The sequence below is a fragment of the Coregonus clupeaformis genome, unplaced genomic scaffold, assembly GCF_020615455.1.
Source record: "Coregonus clupeaformis isolate EN_2021a unplaced genomic scaffold, ASM2061545v1 scaf0018, whole genome shotgun sequence".
In the NCBI taxonomy this organism is placed as follows: Eukaryota; Metazoa; Chordata; class Actinopteri; order Salmoniformes; family Salmonidae; genus Coregonus; species Coregonus clupeaformis.
The window spans coordinates 1,522,447-1,544,201 of NW_025533473.1; the positions used below are offsets into that span (position 1 = coordinate 1,522,447).

Sequence of the window (21,755 nt, forward strand, 5' to 3'; positions counted from 1 at the left end):
ATCACAGAAAGGGGACATTTTCTTATTCTTTAAGACCTTGACAGAGTGCATTTGTGCAAAGTTCCAGGACCGCTGGAAAACAATCAATTAGGAAACAATAATATTAGTTTTTTCGATTTGTTAGCTGATATGGCCGGGGAGTCTGAATACCCGGCATACAATATCATGGTCAGTCTGTTTATTTTCCTACTGTTTAGGCCTAACACCCGGAAAATGGACAAATTAAACATTCAGGCCTGGACTCTACTTTGCTTCTCACAAACTGACGACTGAGGCAAACGTCTAATTATTATAGAAAATAAACAACCCACTATTTAAGCTTGCAGGGCGGATTACTTCCTATCAAATCTCTCTTGAAAGCCCTATCTGTACTCTAGGGAGAGGATTGTTTTCCTTTAAGATCATACCATAGTGTTGTTTCCAGTGTAGTATTGCTGTAATTTCATATTACTTTGCGATCTTGACACCAGATACCATTTCAAGTAACCACAAAAGCCAGGCTTTGCTTGTAGTGAAATGTTGTGTTTGCATTCCCCACATGTCAACCACAGAACCAATCATTATAGATAGAAGATACATTACATCAAGACACAGAGCATGTTAGGGGCTCCAAAAGCAACATTCCCAGAGTAGTTTAGAAGTTGTTTGTTTGGTTAGACACCCAGACGTAAAGTTCAGACCTTGAATCTGGGGCTTGCGTGACAAGCAAGCAGAGCTGCACTGTTTTCCATGGCAGACAAAGTAGAGTTTTATGCGTGCATCTGTCTGTGTGTGTGTAGAGACTGATAAGGGAAGCCCTCCAATCTACAGTCCAAACAGTCACTGATCTATGAGGGGTCGTCCTTCACAGCTGTGACAGAACAAACTCAGTCACCTTGCTGGCCAACAGTGTGGAGAGAACTACAGCAGCTTGAAGGGTTCAGAGACACACCCCCAAACAAAATGGCAGTTACATCAGTGTCTAACTGACACATCAGTGTCTTTTTTTCTATTGGTCGAACAACTTAAAGAGGCTTTATGTGACATCTGCCGGGAGGTGCTCTTGAGCCAAAGGGGGTCCCCTAAATGGACAGAAATAACCCATTGTCCAGAAATGACCTCACTGGACAGAGAGAAGCATATTGTCTCACAACCATGAGCAATAGCATACATTTTTTCCCTAATACTTTTTCATGGATTTGTGTGATATAAAACAGGAAATTCATTTATTAACATATAATACGCATATGAAACATGCAGCCAACATCCAAGCCAAAATTTCATTTAAACTAAACTTCCATAGTGTATTTTTAAGGCTTTTGTCCTCTAAAACACAACAGGGCCCAAAGCTGGTGGTAAAGGGGCGTTCCTCGCATGCAGGAAATGTGAAGGTCGTCCTGGCGATGGATGACTCAAATACGGCCTATCAGTAGCATAGGGTGCAGCCTGACAGGAAGTCCCTGTTTAAAGAAATGGACTATTATATCAGAGAGTTCAGAACAATAGAGAGAGAAGATACACAGCAGTTTGGCTGAGCCGCTACCTTTAAACCCTATTGAGCAGATTCCTGACTGGAGATAAGTGCACATAACAGCAACTTTTTGGGTACATCTTCAAACCTCAAAACATTGACTTTGTGTGTGTTAAGAGGGGGTGGGCCCCATGTGTTGACCTTGAGTGGTGGGCCTGAGGACTTTGCAATTAACCCCTGGCGAGAACCTATAGGTGACACAACAGATGCATACCTTAGTGAATTAGTCCTCTCGACGGGGGCAGATTGAGGAATGAAGTAATGATAAACCATGAGAGTTTGGCAGTAGAGTGCCATTAACAGCTGGTGAGAGAGGCGCAAAGGGCCAAGGTCCGCTGCACATCCAAAGTCAAGGGGACATGAAAAGGGCCGCAATTACGCTTGCATTGCTCCCCATACAGCTCAAGGGAAGGTATTCGAAGTGCTTTGCATTGAATTATTTTCCATCGTTTTGTAAAAATTGAATCACCGGTCAACAGGTCAACAGTACACACCAACACTATATATACAGTGCATTCGGAAAGTATTGAGACCCCTTCCCTTTTTCCACATTTTGTTACGTTACAGCCTTATTCTAAAATGTATTTTTTATTTTTCCCAATCAACAAACAATACCCCATAATGACAAATGTGGAAGAAGTCAAGGGGTCTGAATACTTTCTGAATGCACTGTAGAATGGTTAAGACTTCAAAGTTTGTCAAGAGACTAGGCGTAATGAGTGCATACTAGCAGTGTGGTTCAGCTGGTGTGTGTGGATAGACTGGATGAATTACACAGTACTGTATTGTAACCCTAGTACAGTTCTGTCTGGTGGAGGGGTGAAGACTGATCTCACACACAAGTATAAGGTTGAGTTCCTTCCCGACTAGATGTACCAATGGTTGCGTACCATGTCATTGACTGTGCAGTCGGGCATCAGATGGCTATGTCATATGATGTGGTTCGCTTATAGGTTAAATACCTATCCGAGCGTTTTAAGGTCTGGCATGCAATAAAGCAATAAAGTCGGGCAGGAACTCAATCATAAAGTAGGGGACGCATCGGAACCGACGATCAGTCAAACACCGTCATTGGTCGACCATCGCCCACAGGTGTGTGCCGTTAGTTGGACCTGAGCGATTGGCCGTCATTCCCAGATTCATGTATAATCTTGTTCAGGGCGGACAAAGGGTAAAAAACAGTCAGTGGCCAGCCATCGCTGAATCCTTTCTATCTGTTTTAGGCTTAACACTAGAGCCGCTAAAGCAGTCATTTTGACTGCTCATGAATTACAACATTTTTATTACTCTGCCATTTAAGTCATGCCCCCCCCCTCCCTCTGTATACCACCCCTACCTTGTCACAACCCAACTGATTGGCTCAAATGCATTAAGAAGGATATAAATTCCACAAATTAACTTTTAACAAGGCATACCTGTTAATTAAAATGCATTCCAGGTGACTACCTCATGAAGCTGGTTGAGAAAATGCCAAGAGTGTGCAAAGCCGTCATCAAGGCAAAGGGTGGCTACTTTGAAGAATCTCAAATCTCAAATATATTTTGATTTGTTTAACACTTTTTTTGGTTACTACATGATTCCATATGTGTTATTTCATAGTTTTGATGTCTTCACTATTATTCTACAATGTAGAAAATAGTAAAAATAAAGAAAAACCCTGGAATGAGTAGGTGTGTCCAAACTTTTGACTGGTACTGTATGTTAGGATGACAGAGCTCCATTGTCCTTACAAAAAACAGGGAGAGGTGGTGATGGAGGGAAAGAGGGAATACCCCTTTCTCCCAGTTTTTTGTCCTGTAACCGAAATATCCTAGCATATGGAATGTAGCATATCGTAGTAATAGTTTAAGTCTTATTAAATTAATGTAATATTTAATTAATCTAACAATTGAATAAGCACCAAGTAATGTTCTTGTGAGTAACACTGATTTTGTTTTGTTTCAAGCAGTGGTGTAAAGTACTTAGGTAAAAATACTTTAAAGTACTACTTAAGTATTTTTTTCTGTACTTTACTTTACTATTTACACTGAAAAATATATATAAAAGCAACATGTAAAGTGTTGGTCCCATGTTTCATGAGCTGAAATAAAAAATCCCAGAGATGTTCCGTATACACAAAAAGCTTATTTCTCTCAAATTTTGTGCACAAATTTGTTTACATCCCTGTTAGTGAGAATTTGCTGAGGAGTACTTCTGTCTGTAATAAAGCCCTTTTGTGGGGAAAAACTCATTCTGATTGGCTGGGCCTGGCTCCCCTTCCCAGGCCCACCCAGGGTTGCACCCCTTCCCAGTCATTTGAAATCCATAGAATTAATTTATTTAAATTGACTGATTTCCTTATATGAACTGTAACTCAGTAAAATCTTTGAAATTGTTGCATGTTGCGTTTATATTTCTGGTCAGCATATATTTTTGACAACTTTTACATTCCTAAAGAAAATAATGTACTTTTTACTCCATACATTTTACCTGACACACAAAAGTACTTGTTACATTTTTACAGGAAAAAGGTCAAATTCACACACTTATCAAGAGAACATCCCTGGTCATCCCTACTGTCTCTGATCTGGCGGAATCACTAAACACAAATGCTTTGTTTGTAAAGGATGTCCGAGTGTTGGAGTGTGCCCCTGGCTATCCATAAATTACATTTTTGAAAATCTAGACAATTGTGCTATCTGGATTGCTCAATATAACGAATTTGAAATTATTTATACTTTTACAATTAAGTATATTTTAGCAATTACATTTACTTTTGATACTTAAGTATATTTAAAACTTTTAGACTTTTAATCAAGTAGTCTTTTACTGGGTGACTTTCACTTTCACTTGTGTCATTTTCTATTATGGTATTTTTACTTAAGTATGACAATTGAGTACTTTTTCCAGCACTGGAATGCAATGTGCACTATTCAATTATTATTTTCCCCCTTTAAATTACTGGTATTTGACTGACAGTTGCAGGGACCTGGCTGGGTACCAGTTGGAGAAAGCCTCCGAGGGGACTTATGAGCTCTCTGCAGGATGGGGGTAGTGTGTGTAGGCTCCTTAGTACAACACCTAGCAACATCACCAAGACGTTCAGAACTCTTGGCGTAAGGTGTAAGGTGTTGGACTGACAGATGCAGTCCATATCAGGGCAACTTTCCGAATTTGTTACAATACATTCATATTCTCGTTCATACAGTGCATTAGGAAAGTATTCGGGACCCATTGTCTTTTTCCACATTTTGTTACGTTACAGCCTTATTCTAAAATTGATTAAATTAATGTTTTTCCTCATCCATCTAGACACAATATCCCATAATGACAAAGTGAAAACAGTTTACACATTTTTGCACATTTACTAAAAATAAAAAACAGAAATACTTTATTTACATAAGTATTCAGACTCTTTGCCATGAGACTCGAAATTGAGCTCAGGTGCATCCTGTTTCCATTGATCATCCTTGAGATGTTTATACAACTTGATTGGAGTCCACCTGTGGTAAATTCAATTGATTGGACATGATTTGGAAAGGCACACACCTGTCTATATAAGGTCCCACAGTTGACAGTGCATGTCAGAGCAAAAACCATGCCATGAGGTCGAAGGAATTGTCCGTAGAGCTCCGAGACAGGATTGTGTCGAGGCACAGATCTGGGGAAGGGTACCAAAAAATGTATGCAGCATTGAAGGTCCCCAAGAACACAGTGGCCTCCATCATTCTTAAATGGAAGAAGTTTGGAACCACCAAGACTCTTCCAAGAGCTGGCCGCCTGGCCAAACTAAGCAATTGGGGGAGAAGGGCCTTGGTCAGGGAGGTGACCAAGAACCTGATGGTCACACCGCCCACAACCGCAGGGCTCTCCAGAGGGTGGTGCGTTCTGCACAACGCATCACCGGGGGCAAACTACCTGCCCTCCAGGACACCTACAGCACCCGATGTCACAGGAAGGCCAAAAAGATAATCAAGGACAACTACCACCCTAGCCACTGCCTGTTCACCCTGCTATCATCCAGAAGGGGAGGACAGTACAGGTGCATCAAAGCTGGGACCGAGAGACTGAAAAACAGCTTTTATCTCAAGGCCATCAGACTGTTAAACAGCCATCACTAGCACAGAGAGGCTGCTGCCTACATACAGACTTCAAAATCACTGGCCACTTTAATAAATGGAACAACTAGTCACTTTAATAATGCCACTTTAATGTTTACATATCTTGCATTACCCATCTCATATGTATATACTGTATTCTATACTATCTATTGCATCTTAGACTATGCCACTCTGATAATGACATTGCTCATCCATATATTTATATATTCTTATTCCTTTACTTAGATTTGTGTGTATTAGGTTTTTGTTGAGGAACTGTTAGATAGTACTTGCTAGATATTGCTGCACTGTCGGAACTAGAAGCACAAGCATTTCGCTACACTTGCAATAACATCTGCTAACCATGTGTATGTGACCAATACATTTGATTTGATGTTGACAGAGCTCCAGTCTGTCAGACAATTAAATCAATTTTAGAATAAGACTAACTTAACAAAATGTGGAAAAAGTCAAGGGGTCTGAATACTGTCCAAATGCACTGTATAGGCCTACCCTTATTAATTATTATATTAAGAATAGGCCTATATGTTATCATAGAAGTATATGTATTGTATATTCTTATAATAGTATAATTAATGATACCATATTCATCCTATTATTATTACACATTTTAAAATATTTTATTATTGTTTTCAATATTATGATTATTATGTTGTTGCAAAAAGAAATGTTTAAGACTTTCATAACTTTTAAATAGGACTAACTGGAGAAGATAAATAAATATTGAAATAAGTTCAAATCTATTAATAACATGCAACTCACTTTCAGTGTTTACTTACTTTCGTCCTTCCATTTATTCTGTAGTTTCCCAGTTTACCATTACAGTGTCGGACCAGGTCGTCCATGCGACTCATGAGAAAGGATATATTCTCACAACCAGGCTCTCTTCCTTCAGTCCAGGTTATTTTGTCTCCTCGTATATCTTTAGTGGAGTCACTTCTTTGAATAACCAACTGCCCGTCAGTAAATTTACCAGTCTTGTGGAGGGCTCTCACATCCTCCAAAATACTCAGTCCAGTCTCTTCTCCAAGGAAATTGTCAACAACACAGATGCCATGCTTACTCATACATGGAACGATATAGTCCATAGCCAGTTTTTGCGGGGGGGACCTCATTTGTCCGTTGGTCTTAGAGCTGAGCTTAATTCCTTCCCCAGTCTGCTTGCTGTCAGACACACTACCCGAGCAAGTTACCGAAGTGATAAAATCTTTAATTCTTTCGCCATCTGTCGGCGGATTTGAAGGCCCATTGTTTGTGGTGCTCTGAGAAGCTGTGTCATTCTGTTCCTCTGTGCTTTTCTTTTTTAGCTGCTTGTCTTGCCCTCCTTTCGCAGTCCGTACGGGCTGTTGTGTTGATTTGGGCTGCGGCTGACACTGAGGTTTCTCGGCCTCTTTACAAAACTGCTTGTGCTTCTTCCAGTCCGCTTTCTGGTGTTCTTTACTACAGTAGAAAGAGTTCCGACACCGTCCACATTTAAGCAGGTTTTCCATCTTTCCACAAAGCTCACAATACTGCTGATCCCTGTCAAATGCATTTGCTCTCTCCTTCTCCATGCTTATGTCAGAGCGAGCGCACCAAGCTCTTTTCACGCGCTGCTACCGTCCAAGTTTAGAAGACTCCTAAAACAATAGAAACGAAATTGGAGAGCGGCGGCATTCCAGCGAAATAATTTCATCACATGTGCTGAAGTACCCTCCTTTTGTGTTTCGTAGTAGATTAAATACTGTTTGAGCTCGTCATAACCAATTGTCTGACTCGTTTGCAGTGTGTCGTTCTGGTCGAGTCGCATGGCGCCTACGCGCCACCCCCCAACTTCACTCCACACGTAGTCCAAAGTAAGACAACCCCTGACGTCAGCATAACGAGGGCAGGGCCAACCGCTGAGGCCCAAGGCCCATTCATAAGGTTGAAACAAAGCGTGCAGTTTTTTAGAATTCGTTGTTTTTCTCATTCGGATCATTATTAACTTATAACCACTCATTATTTTATATTTTAAGTTAAAGTTAAAGTGGTTGTTTACATAAGCATGTATACTGCTTATGAATGTGTTATGAATGTGTTATGAAGTCCTTAGGTACATTTGATGTTCACAATGTTCTTCTCATCGTTAAATAGAAAAGTGTTTCCACCCGCAATGAAGCTTTGTTACTTTACAATATGAAGTTAGCCTGTTTGTGGACACTCATCCAAATATGCTGTCATTCATCAAATTGACTTTATACTTGAACGAAGAGTGACTATAGCCTAACATTAAAAAACAATATATTCAGAGTTGATTTTAAACATATGATGCTACATTATAAATATAATATCATAATAATCATAAACCAGAAATATATATCCTACATCATAAACCAGAAATACCTGGACCGTAATGATACTGTTGGCAGCAATTCACTACCCATTGATGTTTGACTCATTCACTGAAAATAGATACTGGCGAAAGGTGATGTTCCTTTACCTAGAAATTCCACTGCACCAGCAGCATATAATAAATGAGGATTAATATTAAACCGAGTTGAACACCTGCTTGGTAAATACTTGAAATGAAATATAGTTAAAATATCAACAACAACAAAAATATTTTGATAGGGATAATACACATTTTGCTGTATAATCAGAGGGACAAAAATTGAATAATAAAAATAAAAAACAACACAAACCACCAAGTAGAAATGTTTGGTAACACTTTCTATGAGGCACACATACCTTAAAATGGCATAATGCCTTATGATATACTTATAGTAAATTATAACACTAGAAAATGTTACCAAGTTTCTTCTAGGCACAACGGCCAACTCAGCCACCACATGAAGTCTGTCAAAGCACTGATTATGACATGCCACCCTTGGATAAGACAAAAAAATTACCCAAAGATTATTCTTTCCCATTGCTATCTTAGAGAGAGGTAGAGAATTGGTCTGGGGCAGACATTTTGTCTGCCAAGTTTTTGAAGTGAACATTAGGTGCTTTTTCCAACTGCTTTTTACCACAGTTATCTAAAAGCTTGAAGTTAATTTTAGATTACAGCCCGGAGGAATTGCTTTTTCATCCCAGCTGATTTGACCACGGGCCCTTTCCCAACAATTGAAGCTTTCTTAAAAACGAATATAGCTTTTATCAACTTTTCTAAATTGATTGACTGCCCAACATTGTGGCGGTAATCTCACAGGAAAATAGTTAAATCAAATATTGTCTATATTGTCTTACACCACACGGTGTTAGCTACCTCTGTGTAGTGTGGAACAATATATACACTTTTTAGTGTTACATTATTGCTATTCGTGTTAGCTTTCAAGGAGTTTCTGTAACTGTAAAGAGTTCAAAATTAACACTAATACAGTTGACTACTTTTGAACACTGTAGAGTTTTAACTTGAATTATACAATGTAAAACCTAAAGGTGAATATGTTATGTTCTCACACAGGGCAAGTCTTTATAGTGGTTGTTGTTTGAACAGTAACCATTAACATCTCTCAGTGGCTATATCTGGGGCGTAATTATCCCTGATATGAAAAGTGCTTTGATAAGAAGGTCTGTCTGAGTAACAGTTGGCTTGCTGGAACTTTTCCTGCTAACGCTATCTTAGATAAGCTAAGAAGGGAGGCTATTTTCACAACAACTTTTGGTAACTTTCTATGAGGCACATGCATAGTGCCTTATAAATGCATTTATAATACCTTATGATAGGCCTACCCTTGTAGTGCGTTATAACACTTGCTGTAAGTTGTCATAACAACTCATAAGTAGTTATAACATCCTTATAATACATTATCTCACCTCTGAATTCTGAAATACCCTGTTGTATGTTTGGAAAGTAGGTAGGCCAATTATATTCACTTCATGGCCAGCCTGACTGTCATCTCCTCAGTTGCTTTTTTGGCACACTTTGCTGCCACATATACAATGACTCAACAACATTGGCACTGGGGCACAGGGTATGTTTGGTAATAACTCAACTTCTCCTATCGGCTCCATCTGACGGCGGCAGTGACTTCGCTCGCCCCAACACTGAACGCTTTGTTAGGCCCTGCCATGGCCGTACGTGGTACTGATGTTGGCACATGCGGGTAAACCTGAACCCACCTGTGGTCGTGGAAGCATCACAGTATTGGCATTGCCAGTCTTGGCTTGCAGCTGTGTGAGCCTCTCTGATGCACATAGTTGCAAAACAGCTGTGTGTAAAGTGACCTTTTGCAGTGTTATGGATGAAAAGTGCACAACACAAGTTCGTTATGGAGGCAGAGTCAAACTCATAATCAATGATTTCAATGATGGATAGAAAGAACACAGCAATTTATGGATAAATAGTCTAAGCTATCCTTACATCTTTACAATGTATCCATTATTCTCACATGGGGGCTTTGAATAAGCCATACCTTCACAGAATAAGGGCTTAAGCATTTAAAGAGAACGTGGAGAGAGGACTCAAGCAACTGCACATTCACGACCCACATAAACTCCCGCATCTCTCAGTCTGTGATGTATTGTCTCGCTAAGAAAGGCCCACTCAACCCAAAGTGATCAGCGCACTGGGTTTTTTATCAGATGCATACCAGATATAAATTCCTGCCCCTATCTACACGGCTGCGCTATTATAACCTCCCTTAGATGGTGTCACGATATGCCAACCCCCTTCAGAAGGTGTCGCAAAAGATGGAGGTCATTAATATATTATTTTAACGTCAGTATTTTGCCCTCATTTTTGTGTCGCTTATGCGGTTCAGCGCTCCCATGGAAAACAAGGATCCCGGTGTCTTTTTGAGGTTTTGTCGATGCGGGCAGACGTTTTGATATTCTTGGCCGCCTACCACGCCAGCTCACTTTCAAGGTTTGCGTCTGAAATGGCACCCTATATTCTTCCCTATCTAGTGCACTTTTGACCAGAGCCCTATGGACCTTGGTCAAAAGTAGTGCACTACATAGGAAATAGGGTGCCATTTGGGACGGATCCCAACTGTTTATTGTGGAGGAAGTCAGGTGTGCGGTCTTTTCTCTCTCTCTCTCTCTCTCTCTCTCTCTCTCTCTCTCCTTCTCTTCATTTTCTCCTCGTCACCTTAAATAAACCAGACGGTCCCTGGGTTTTTTCAGATCATCGGCGTAGCGGGAAAGTTTCGTCCCCTACGGAATTTTGTGTTTCATGTAACCTTTGAGTTACTTTGTATATATAGTTTACTTGAACATATTAAACATGTTTTATGTATGTTTTATAATGGCCCTAATCGAAATGACCACAATACTTTCTTCAAGCATTGCACAATGGATTTTCTCATGGGTTAGGGAATTACTGTCCTACCTTTTTGCGAAATAATGAGTCAACCCATGTTAGGGAAAAGTGGGAAAAGTTTAAGCCTCGTCTCTCGCCAATCGACTGATCCAATACTCCACCAGTCACCCAATAGTCACCTTGCTTAATGGCACATTACTGCCCATGTGCCAAGGGGAGGAATGTTGGACACGCCACGAATCATCCAACCATGGGCACTGCCAGTCACCTCTCTGACACATTCATCACCCTACCCTGCTCTATGATGGCACTCCTGGGGGTGGGGATGGGGTTTAGAGATAGTAAAAACAAAACGAACAAACACAGAGAAAAACAAAACACATATGCTTGGCAAACTGGCGAGGAAGGGTTTGTGTGCCTGCCATGTCACAAGGTAAACATAACAACTTGTCATATGGAAGACATAACTACCCTGTCATAAGTCATAAGATATACATAAGGTTGTCATAAGGTAGACAAAAGTCAGCAATGTTTCAGGCCATAGGACAGCTATACTCTCTTGTTATGAGGTTATAAGCAGGTTTTCCCAAACGTATTTATAATATATTTTCACATGCACCCATGCATGCACCCATGCATAGGGAAACTATCACTGTAAAACCTGATTAGTTAAATTTACTCAAATGGTTTGAGGAAACGGATTGCATTGAACCATTTGAGTTAAAAAATGTATCATTTGAGTATACTGTACTGTCAAAGTTTGAGTAAGCATAACAAGCGTTCTTGTTAACCGTAACATAACACAATGTTGTTGACTTTACCTGAATAATTACAGTGCCTTCAGAAAGTATTCAGACCCATTTTTTCCACATTTTGTTACTTTACAGCCTTATTCTAAAATGGATGAAATAAATCAAAATCCTCAGCAATCTACACACAATACCCCATAATGACATAGCAAAAACAGTTTTTTATAATTTTTTGCTAAAATAAAATAAAAATGAAATGCCTTATTTAAATAAGTATTCAGACCCTTTGCTATGGGACTCGAAATTGAGCTCAGGTGCATCCTGTTTCCACTGATCATCCTTGAGATGTTTCTACAACTTGATTGGAGTGCACCTGTGGTAAATTCTATTGATTGGACATGATTTGGAAAGGCACACACCTGTCTATATAAGGTCCCACAGTTGACAGTGCATGTCAGAGCAAAAACCAAGCCATGAGGTCGAAGGAATTGTCCGTAGAGCTCAGAGACAGGATTGTGTCGAGGCACAGATCTGGAGAAGGGTACCAAAACATTTCTGCAGCATTGAAGGTCCCCAAGAACACAGTGGCCTCCATCATTCTTTAATGGACGAAGTTTGGAACCACCAAGACTCTTCCTAGAGCTGGCCGCCCGACCAAACTGAGCAATCGGGGGAGAAGGGCCTTGGTCAGGGAGGTGACCAAGAACCCAATGGTCACTCTGACAGAGCTTTACAGTTCCTCTGTGGAGATGGGAGAACCTTCCAAAAGGACAACCATCTCTGCAGCACTCCACCAATCAGGCCTTTATGGTAGAGTGGCCAGACGGATGCCACCTCTCAGTAAAAGACACATGACAGCCTGCTTGGAGTTTGCCAAAAGGCACGTAAAGACCATGAGAAACAAGATTTTCTGGTCTGATGAAACCAAGATTGAACTCTTTGGCCTGAATGCCAAGCGTCACGTCTGGAGGAAACCTGGGACCATCCCTATGGTGAAGCATGGTGATGGTGGTCATCATGCTGTGTGGATGTTTTTCAGCGGCAGGAACTGGGAGACTAGTCAGGATCGAGGCAAAGATGAACGGAGCAAAGTACAGAGAGATCCTTGATAAAAAAAAGTGAATTCTCCAATATTAATTCAAAATTTCTTCATTGCCTCCTATGAGGAATTTACTTCCTGAATTGACTGAATTTAAATGGAATTGACCTCAACCCTGAACTCCACTGATACATTTCCCATATACTCGATTTCTATTGTGGTTATGAAATAACATTATTATGAGGTTAAAAGAAGGTTTTCACAAGAAGGTTTTACACACACAAACAGACACATGCATGCACACAAACACACACACACACACACACACCCTCTCTCTCTCTCTCCTTATATCTCCTCCCCCCTCACACCACAATCTCCCTTCTATCTGTATCGTGGAGGTATGCTCTTGCAAAAGATGGAGACTAGCCAAGTGATATCAGCAGCGTTGAAAGGAGCCATCCAACATTCGGCGAAGCTACGTGTCAGACTGTGGCCAAAGAATGGAGGATATCACATTCTTTGATGTTAATTGCCGTAGTAAAAATAGTTCCAAGTTTCAAACCCTCCTTCCTGTGGCTATTGGGCCTGTAGCTATTGTTTACTGAAGGACCGCTGAAGACCTCATGTAACCTCATTTGTGTCCATGGTTGTCATTAAGAGTCCCATCTAGTTGATGAAAGAAGTAGTCCTGGCTAAACTGTGTTGATGTTGTGGTCTTTTATATATGCTTGATGATTTACAGTTAATGTATAGGCTATAACCTTTTCCTTGTTTTTTCCCTCGGTGTCACAGTTCCTCAAATGTATTGGATGGAGATTATTTTGAGGTGATATTGTACCGTCTATAATTCTGTGGTTGGGTGCTAATCATCATAACTAAAGTTCACAATATATATAAAAAAAAAAAAGCAAAATAAGAGTAAAACACATGGTGAAAAAATACAAATGTAAAGATATCGCATAGTATTTATTTTTCCTGCACTATTTATTGTAAATATTGAGTGTCACAAAAGCAGCATAGCATATCTTGACGTCAAATGTCAAGTCAATGATGTTATTATCATCATGACAAAAATGTCTGTCATGCCATCATTTTAAAAGAGCTGTCACGAAACCATACAAACATGTTTCCAGTAGAGGTCGCTGTAATACAGGCAATTGGTCCTCAGCAACTTCAGTCTTACATACAGTTCAGATACAATATATGAACATTTCATTACAAAGCTGTTTGAAAAATAACCACATAAATTCATTGAAGTCACTATTTCTATAGTGTTGTAGAGGTTAATCTATCTTTGAATGAAATTCAACAAGTTTAATCTATGCTTACTGTAACTAAGGCCAGTATTCAGTCATTACAGTCACAGATAGTGGGTTTTTCACACTGCGCTTTCAGACATATGTTTCATGTTTGTCCCAGTTGGATGGGCAGGTTCGCCTCAGCACTACCACTAGACCAGACTTTTTTAAAATCTTTTTTTAAAATCTTTTTTTTTTCTTCATATAAACCAATTCGAACTTTTGAACTATTTATAATTAATTATGGCCCTTTTCTCCTGACCAAAGTCAGGGATTCGTTCAAAGCAGAATGGCTCGCCGATGGTGCTACTTCCAGGATTAACTTAGAAGCACCTCTACCATCATAATGCCCCATTAGACCATAGTCTACTTGGAGTCGCCTACTGAGTCTAGGGATGATCATCGTCGCTACCTTCATCCGAGCTCACCACCTCCCCATCAATTCTATAGAAGTCCCTAAGGACATCCAAGGAGTACATAAGAGCCCTTCTGCTGAATAGTTTGGCCAGTTGTTTCCTCCGTAAACGATTCACCCCCAAGTTCATTAGCAACCTTTAATTTCTGATTGGCCACTTCCCCCGGGCTCCCAGTGGAAAACCAAACACTTTTACCTTCCTCACCTTCAGGGCAGCCATGATATATTGAGCAATCGGGGTGTACCTTGCGACTTTCTCAGCAGCCGCGACCTCTAGGGTGTTTGAGGCCATCTCGTACCGCACAGTAACATCCACCACCAAAGCAGTACCATTTTTCACGAACACCAGGTCTGGTCGTCTTAACGCCCCGGCACGGGTTATACAACTAATTTCTCTGGTGACGATCCATCCGGCGCTTTCGGCTTCACTTGCTAACAGGTCACAGCTTGTGATGCCGCGAGATGCGGCTATCCTTCACTGCAGGACACTGCCCGAGAATATGCGAGCAAGACTCATTACCAGATAGACAGTGGCGGCAGACAGCTGGAATGTCTTTCCTCCCCCTGGCAAGTGCCTCTCGCGTTGGGTATACATTGGCTCTCAGCTGGAGACCTGCAATATAGTATCTTTGTTTGAATCCAACCTTAGCTGGATCTCTCAACCAGTGATTGCTGTTTCTGTCTCCAGCGAATGCCTGTACTCCCACTCCCTGCACTGCCAGGTTCTGCCATCTCTGAAACTCTCCTTGCCTCCAGTCAAGCTTGACTGGGTTTTTCATTGTTGGCGTCACCAAGCTGGCGGGGTCTGTACTCCGGACAGCACCCTCATCCGATGTTTCTAGGGAAGGCAAACTTGCCTTGTCCCCACCAGCTCTCAGCCACATCCCGAGGTACTCCTTTGGTTTCACTGTCCTGCGGGTGACTATCCGAGTGATGGCATCATCCGAATGCCATAATCGGTAGACCCTTCTGGCTTGGATAGATGGGATTTGACAAGCTAACTTTACGATACCCAGCCCGCCGTCCTGGCATCTAGAGTAAAGTAACCCGTCACAAGTAGACTGTGGGAGATGGAGCCATACCTTCACCGCCTTCCTGATCATCCCATCAAGTACATTGAGGATTTTTGGCCCTGACCCGCCGTTGTCCGCCCGATAAACCATCCTCGGGATTGCATAGTCACTCAACATCCCCACCTTCTGTGAAGGCTTTAGCGGGGACCGCCCAATCGAGCTAATCCAGTCACGAAGTCGCTCGACAGGTTCTGGTTCTATAATGCCTTGCCACGGACTCACCCTCAACCCAAGGTACTCGACCGACTCTGCTGGCCCGACCATGTGTAGCTCAACACCACCCATTATCCAGGGCCTACAAGAGTTTACCGAGAATACTCCCCGAACCTTCTGAGTGAGGAAACCGTGACACTTCTTGGGCTGGACCCTCAACCCCGTCAGTTGGCAACATTTTTCCAGAATCAGGATGTTTTGTGCCATGCCCTCCCATGAACCGCTCACCAAGACAAGATCATCAGCAAAAGCCAAGGTTGTGATCTGACGATCATCCAGCTTGTACCCCGAGCCGAGACGTTCGAGAGTGTCAATCATTGGATCAAGGGCTAGATTGAACAGCAGCGGCGACATGGGATCGCCCTGCTTGACCCCTATCCTCACGTCGATGGGAGGGGACTGCTCTCCATCGACCGTAATCATTGTCGTAACGTCGGTGTACGAGTCACCTATGATTCTGACGATATGTTCATCCAGTCCTCTCTGCTTTAACACCTCCAAGATATGCAGATGACTGATAGAGTCAAATGCACGTGCAAAGTCCACCAACACCACGGCCAACATCTCGCCACTCGCCCTACTTTCCTTCAACAATCCTCCCAAGATCATCAAGTTTTCCGAACATCCAGGTGAGGAAATAAATCCTCTCTGGCGTGGGTTTACCTCCAGTGGCGGTAAAGCAGCCACCACATCCCCATTACCATCTAGAATATCATTTGCCAATCTGGATTTGTTTATATCAAACAACATTTGTACTCTGTGGTATTCCGACTGCTTGGCAATTTTCTCTCCTTCACTTGGCAATGTGACCTTGCGTTTCACTGATTGGTTTAGTAACCCCTGGGAACCCGATCTCCCTCCCAGTAACCGCTGCAGTTCCAGGGCGGACGAATTAAGCAAGGCTGGATCTTGCTCCACCCCCCTTAGGGATAAGGTGACTTCTCCAATTTCTGTTCTGGAGTTTTGCCATTGCCCAGGCTCTCGGCGATCAGCCTGTTAATCTGCTTATCCCCAGCCAACTCGTTGCTCAGTCGAGTCAACTCACCTTCCTCCCAGACATTCCATCCGTCACCTCCATCCTTTTTCCCCTTTTGGATTGCTGCCGTATCCCCCTCTTTTTCTTGGCAATAAAGAGCAACGTGTTTGTGACGTTTGTGTTGGATCAGCCCCGCAGCCATTGTAAACCTTCTTGCACATTGACCACAGACCCAGTCATAGTCAGCCTCCAAGCGGGTCTCCACCGGTCCCTTGCACTTAGGGACATGGCAGGAAATGGAGTGACTGTTGCCGCTGGACTTACCACACACCCAACACATATACACGACTGACACCTCTGAATGCTTCACCGCATAATGATTAGCAGCTTCCCCGACGGTTCCAAGTCGCGTTCCACATCGCTCGCAGCTCAATTCTAAGACAGGGAGCGATATCAGCAGGGTACTTCGGGATGATGGCTCCACCGATCCGTCCATTGGGGTAGCAGATTTATCTCTCTCAATTGCTCCATAAACTGGCTGTGGTGGCGTCACGACACTGCTGCCCCCATCCCACGATGCTAGAGCAGGTGCCCTTAATTTGCCGACACACTGAGGCGCCAGCGAGCCCGCGTTCCCCCTCGCGTCCGCGGAATCGGGGGGATCTGGGTCCGCGGCCTGAGGTTCATTTAGGAAGGCCACGTGTCGAAAATATGTTTTTATTGGGTAGGGAGCACCCCTGTGGTACTTATCTCCCAGCGGTTCGGAGCCCCGAAACCACCATTTTGCCTTCTCCGCTTTTCGCTTTATTCCCTCGCTTCTCTCGCTTCGCTCCTCCAAGCTTTGCCATTCACATCCATGCCCTTGGGGTAGCACGGATGGGTCCATGGTTGGTAACCCAGTCTGGACACTCTGGAGTGAGAAATGTTTCGAATTCATTCCCTGGCACTCTAGTGGTTAGGATTCGGCCGCCTAGCCACTATTCTTCCGTAAAATTCCTTTATTCTCACATAACGGGTTATTCTGGGTTTAGCCCGTGTGTACTTAGACTTGCATGGCTTAATCTTTGAGACACGCATATGCTACTGGCAGGATCAACCAGGTAGCCCCTCGCAACATAAAGGTTGTACCTGGGCACGCTAAGCGGAGAACAGCCCGTGCACGGTCCGACCCCGTCAGGGGAGGAGGCCCGGTTGCAATCCGCCGCACACCCAGCGGGAGGCCCAGAACTGCCCGCGGCCGGAGCCACGAGTGCCAGGGCGCCGCTCAAGAGGTATTTTTCTAGCTGGAGGGTTTAGTAGGAACCGCACAACTGAGCCAACAACAGGGTGTGAGAAACACGTGTCTCTGGCGCCGGTACGTAGCAGGGTGGACCTCACTCCTGGCATCACTGCCTGGGTGTGCCACTCCCCGCACCGGAACACCAACGTAGGGCCACTGGGTCAGACGGGTCGACTTGGTTTCGCTCGGACGGTGCTCGGCTGGAGCGTATCGGGGAAGCGGGGTAAACCGTCTCCGAAAGGGGCTCCACCGATAGAGGCGAATCCACATGGGGCGGGAGGAACCGTCCGTCCGAACACCGGCCAGAGGCCGGCCGACAGGGGCCCTCCCAGGTGGATAACGAATGCCAATCGGTTGTCTTCCGTAGGCATGAAACGGAGGGAAACGCACGTAAATGGAGTGAAATGGGGAGGTACTATCTGTACTTGTCCAATAACAACTGCTTGTTTTCGTTTTCCATTGTAAAACATTTTAAAACATTTTCTGTTGCATGTCGTAATGAACACGACCCAAACGTGCTCCAATTTTGAGTAGTTACACTCCCACCTGGTGGATGAATGCATTATAACAGATCAACAAGGCGTCTGTCTGGTCAACAATCTGCGCTTCACTGGTAGTCGTTAAGGGAGTGGGGGGGTCTCGTCCTCGTTCATGATTTATACAAACCAGCCTCTCCCCTCTGCCATTGTGGCCTAGTTGCGTCACTTTGGCGCATGTGAAATTTGTAAACAGAAATCACCCCCGTTGCGAAGTCAAATATATGTGAGAGCTGAGAGCCAAGGGACAGCAGTTGCCCGGAACCATAGACGAAATAAAAACATGTTTTTTATTTTTTGGGTTGTTTATCTGATCTAATCGCTCCTGTTTTTGATGAGTCAGTGGGTTGAGCATTGCCTCTGTCAGGACCCTCACGCTTGGCCTCCCCACGATACGATTTGGAGAACTCTCTGCCACCTCTGTGTTGCTTAATTGCTGTGAGCTTTTCCCTCTCTCTTCTCTCGTTTTCTCTGTTCTCTCTCTCTTGCTATTCTCTCTGTTCTCTGTCTCCCTGTCTCCCTGTCTCTTTCTCTCTCTTTTCTGGCCACAGTGAGTTTGGCCATGGGTGAAACAGGATGGAGATTAGAGTATCTCTCTGCGTGTGTGTTTGCGTTGGAATGGAAGGTTCATGACCTTGGTTAAAACATTCGGTACACTTGATTCATCTAGTGGTCATAGTTTCCAGTCAGCTGGATTTCACAAGCTATAATCAATGCATGTAGACTACAGTATGATGAAAATGCAGGAAGTCATATGGTTATGCTTATGGTTCAATGCATGCACAGTATGGCGAAAATTGAGCAAGTTACATGGTTATGGTTATCCTTAAGGTTATGGATATGGTTAGGGTTATGGTTATGGTTATGGCTATCACGTTTCAGGAGAAGACCCAGATGCAGACAGTGTCAAAGTAACAAAAGTTTATTACAAAAACAGGGGGCAGGCAAATGACAGATCAAGGGCAGGCAGAGGTCAGTAATCCAGATCAGAGTCCAACAGGTACAGAACGGCAGGCAGGCTCAGGGCAGGCAGAATGGTCAAAACCGGGGAAAACTAGAAAACAGGAACTTGAGAAAGACGGGCGCAAGGGGAAAACCGCTGGTAGGCTTGACGAAACAAAACAAACTGGCAACAGACAAACAGAGAACACAGGTATAAATACACTGGGGATAATGGGGAAGATGGGCGACACCTGGAGGGGGGTGGAGACAATCGCAAAGACAGGTGAAACAGATCATGGTGTGACAATGGCTATGGCTAAGGTTATGGTTATGGTTATAGTTATTGTTATGGTTAAGATTATGCTTATTATTACAATTTATTTTAAGTGTGCTTATTGGCTTATTATTCTCACAGATGAAATTGGTTGTGGTTATAGTTTATTTTAAAATACCGTATACCTAAACAGCGAGCACATGCAAAAAAATATATATGTCTGAGGCCCATCAAATCAAATCAAGCTTTATTTCTACATCACATTTCAGACATGGAATGCAATGGAATGTGCTTCACAGGAAAAAACTAATAAAAAACAAAAGCTGAAATATTTACTACACAACAAACACAAGATAAAAAACAAAAGAATGACAAAAACTGCATGACTAAAAAGCACCCTAAGGAAAAGCAAAGCAAAAAATATGTGTTTTAAGATCTCTTTTAAATATGTCCACAGTTTCAGCCCCCCTCAGATTCTCTGGCAGGCTATTTCAGAGGCTGGGGGCATAATAATTCAAGGCTGCCTCTCCATAGCTCTTGGTCCTTGTCACGATCGTCGGGTACAGAGGACCAAGGCGCAGCGTGGAAGGTGAACATATTTATTAAATAATGATTACACGAACAAAACAACAAACGATACGTGACGTCCAAAGGTGCAAAACACAAACCTACACAGGAACAAGATCCCACAAACACTGTGGGAAAACTGGCTGCTTAAGTATGGTTCCCAATCAGAGACAACAAGCAACAGCTAATACACGTTGCCTCTGATTGAGAACCACACTGGCCAACATAGAAATACTAAACTAGAACGAAAACAAATGAAAACTCACACCCTGGCTCAACATACTAGAGTCCCCAGAGCCAGGGCGTGACAGTCCTAGGCTTTGGGATAGTTAAAAGGCCAGTGCCAGAGGACCCGAGGGACCTACTGGGTACATAACTTATAAGCATTTCTGACGTGTAATGGGGTGCACAATTGTGGATTGATTTAAAAACCAATAAAATAATTTTAAAATGGATTCTAAAACTCACAGGCAGCCAGTGCAGAGACTTTAAAACCGGTGTAATGTGTGCTCTCCGTCTGGTCTTGGTCAATACCCATGCTGCAGCATTCTGTATGTTTTGCAGTTGACCAATGGCTTTCTTGGGTAGACCATACAGGAGAGCATTACAGTAGTCAAGTTCTCCTGTATGGTATACCCAAGAAAGCCATTGGTCAACTGCAAAACATACAGAATGCTGCAGCACGGGTACTGACCAAGACCAGACGAAGAGCACACATTACACCGGTTTTAAAGTCTCTGCACTGGCTGCCTGTGAGTTTGCTGCCTGTGAGTTTACAGTAGTCAAGCCATCACTGCCAAGACTTAATTGTAATTTCCTTCATTTTATTTATTCAGTTTATTTTCTAGCTACCAGCTGCATGTTACAGTGTTTTGGGGTGGCAGCACAGCGACCTGATTCTTTAGTAATTAATCTTTAAACACTAGGCTGATTCAAGTCCCAAATGGTTAAATTGGCCTTGCTCGTGTGAGAGTTATTTGCAGCAAGTTTGACTTTTCACACCATTACTCAAGTAGCACATGCTTCCAGAGATTTCCCTAGATTTTTTGTGAATTCCTAATGCTCACTTTATGTCTCTTTCAAAGACTGCTTTATATTTGTAGTTTTTTCTCCCCGTGGCTTCTTGCCCCAGTTATGCGTGAAGGTGTAAAGTAGGCCTACTGTGTACTATGAGAGGTGTCTGTGTGTTTGTGTGTGTTTGTGCGTGTGCTTATAAATGAAGACACTGGCATAAACAATACTATCCCAAGTCTGAATTCTACACTTTTTTATTTTGGAATATGTAGCTATGCATGCCTAGCCTGGTCAACAATACTGACTGCTGAACTCAACCAGATTGACCGCTGTGCTCACTCAGTCTGGTTTAAGGGGCTAATGCATGCCTGTCTGTCTTTTGATTTTAGGAGTCGCACCAGGGTCTTATGACTTCAACACACAGTGCCGTCTGGGACCATTCTCCCTGTTTTGGAACGTGAGTCACTGAGGTGCTCCAGGGTGAAGTTACCTCTAGCTACAGATCTAGGATCAGCTTCTCCTCCCCAAATCCTAACCTTAAAC

At 42.9% G+C, this 21,755-nt stretch overlaps 1 protein-coding gene across 1 annotated transcript in view; it reads right to left on the minus strand.

The window, feature by feature from the left end:
• LOC123483072 (egl nine homolog 1-like) overlaps window positions 1–7,422 on the minus strand; it is a 29,822-nt gene extending 22,400 nt beyond the window's left edge. The window contains exon 1 of the mRNA XM_045212519.1: window positions 6,390–7,422. Coding sequence (XP_045068454.1) covers window positions 6,390–7,163 — 774 coding nt within the window. The 5' untranslated portion in view covers window positions 7,164–7,422. The remainder of the gene's footprint in view (window positions 1–6,389) is intronic.
• Between the last annotated feature and the right edge of the window lie 14,333 nt (window positions 7,423–21,755).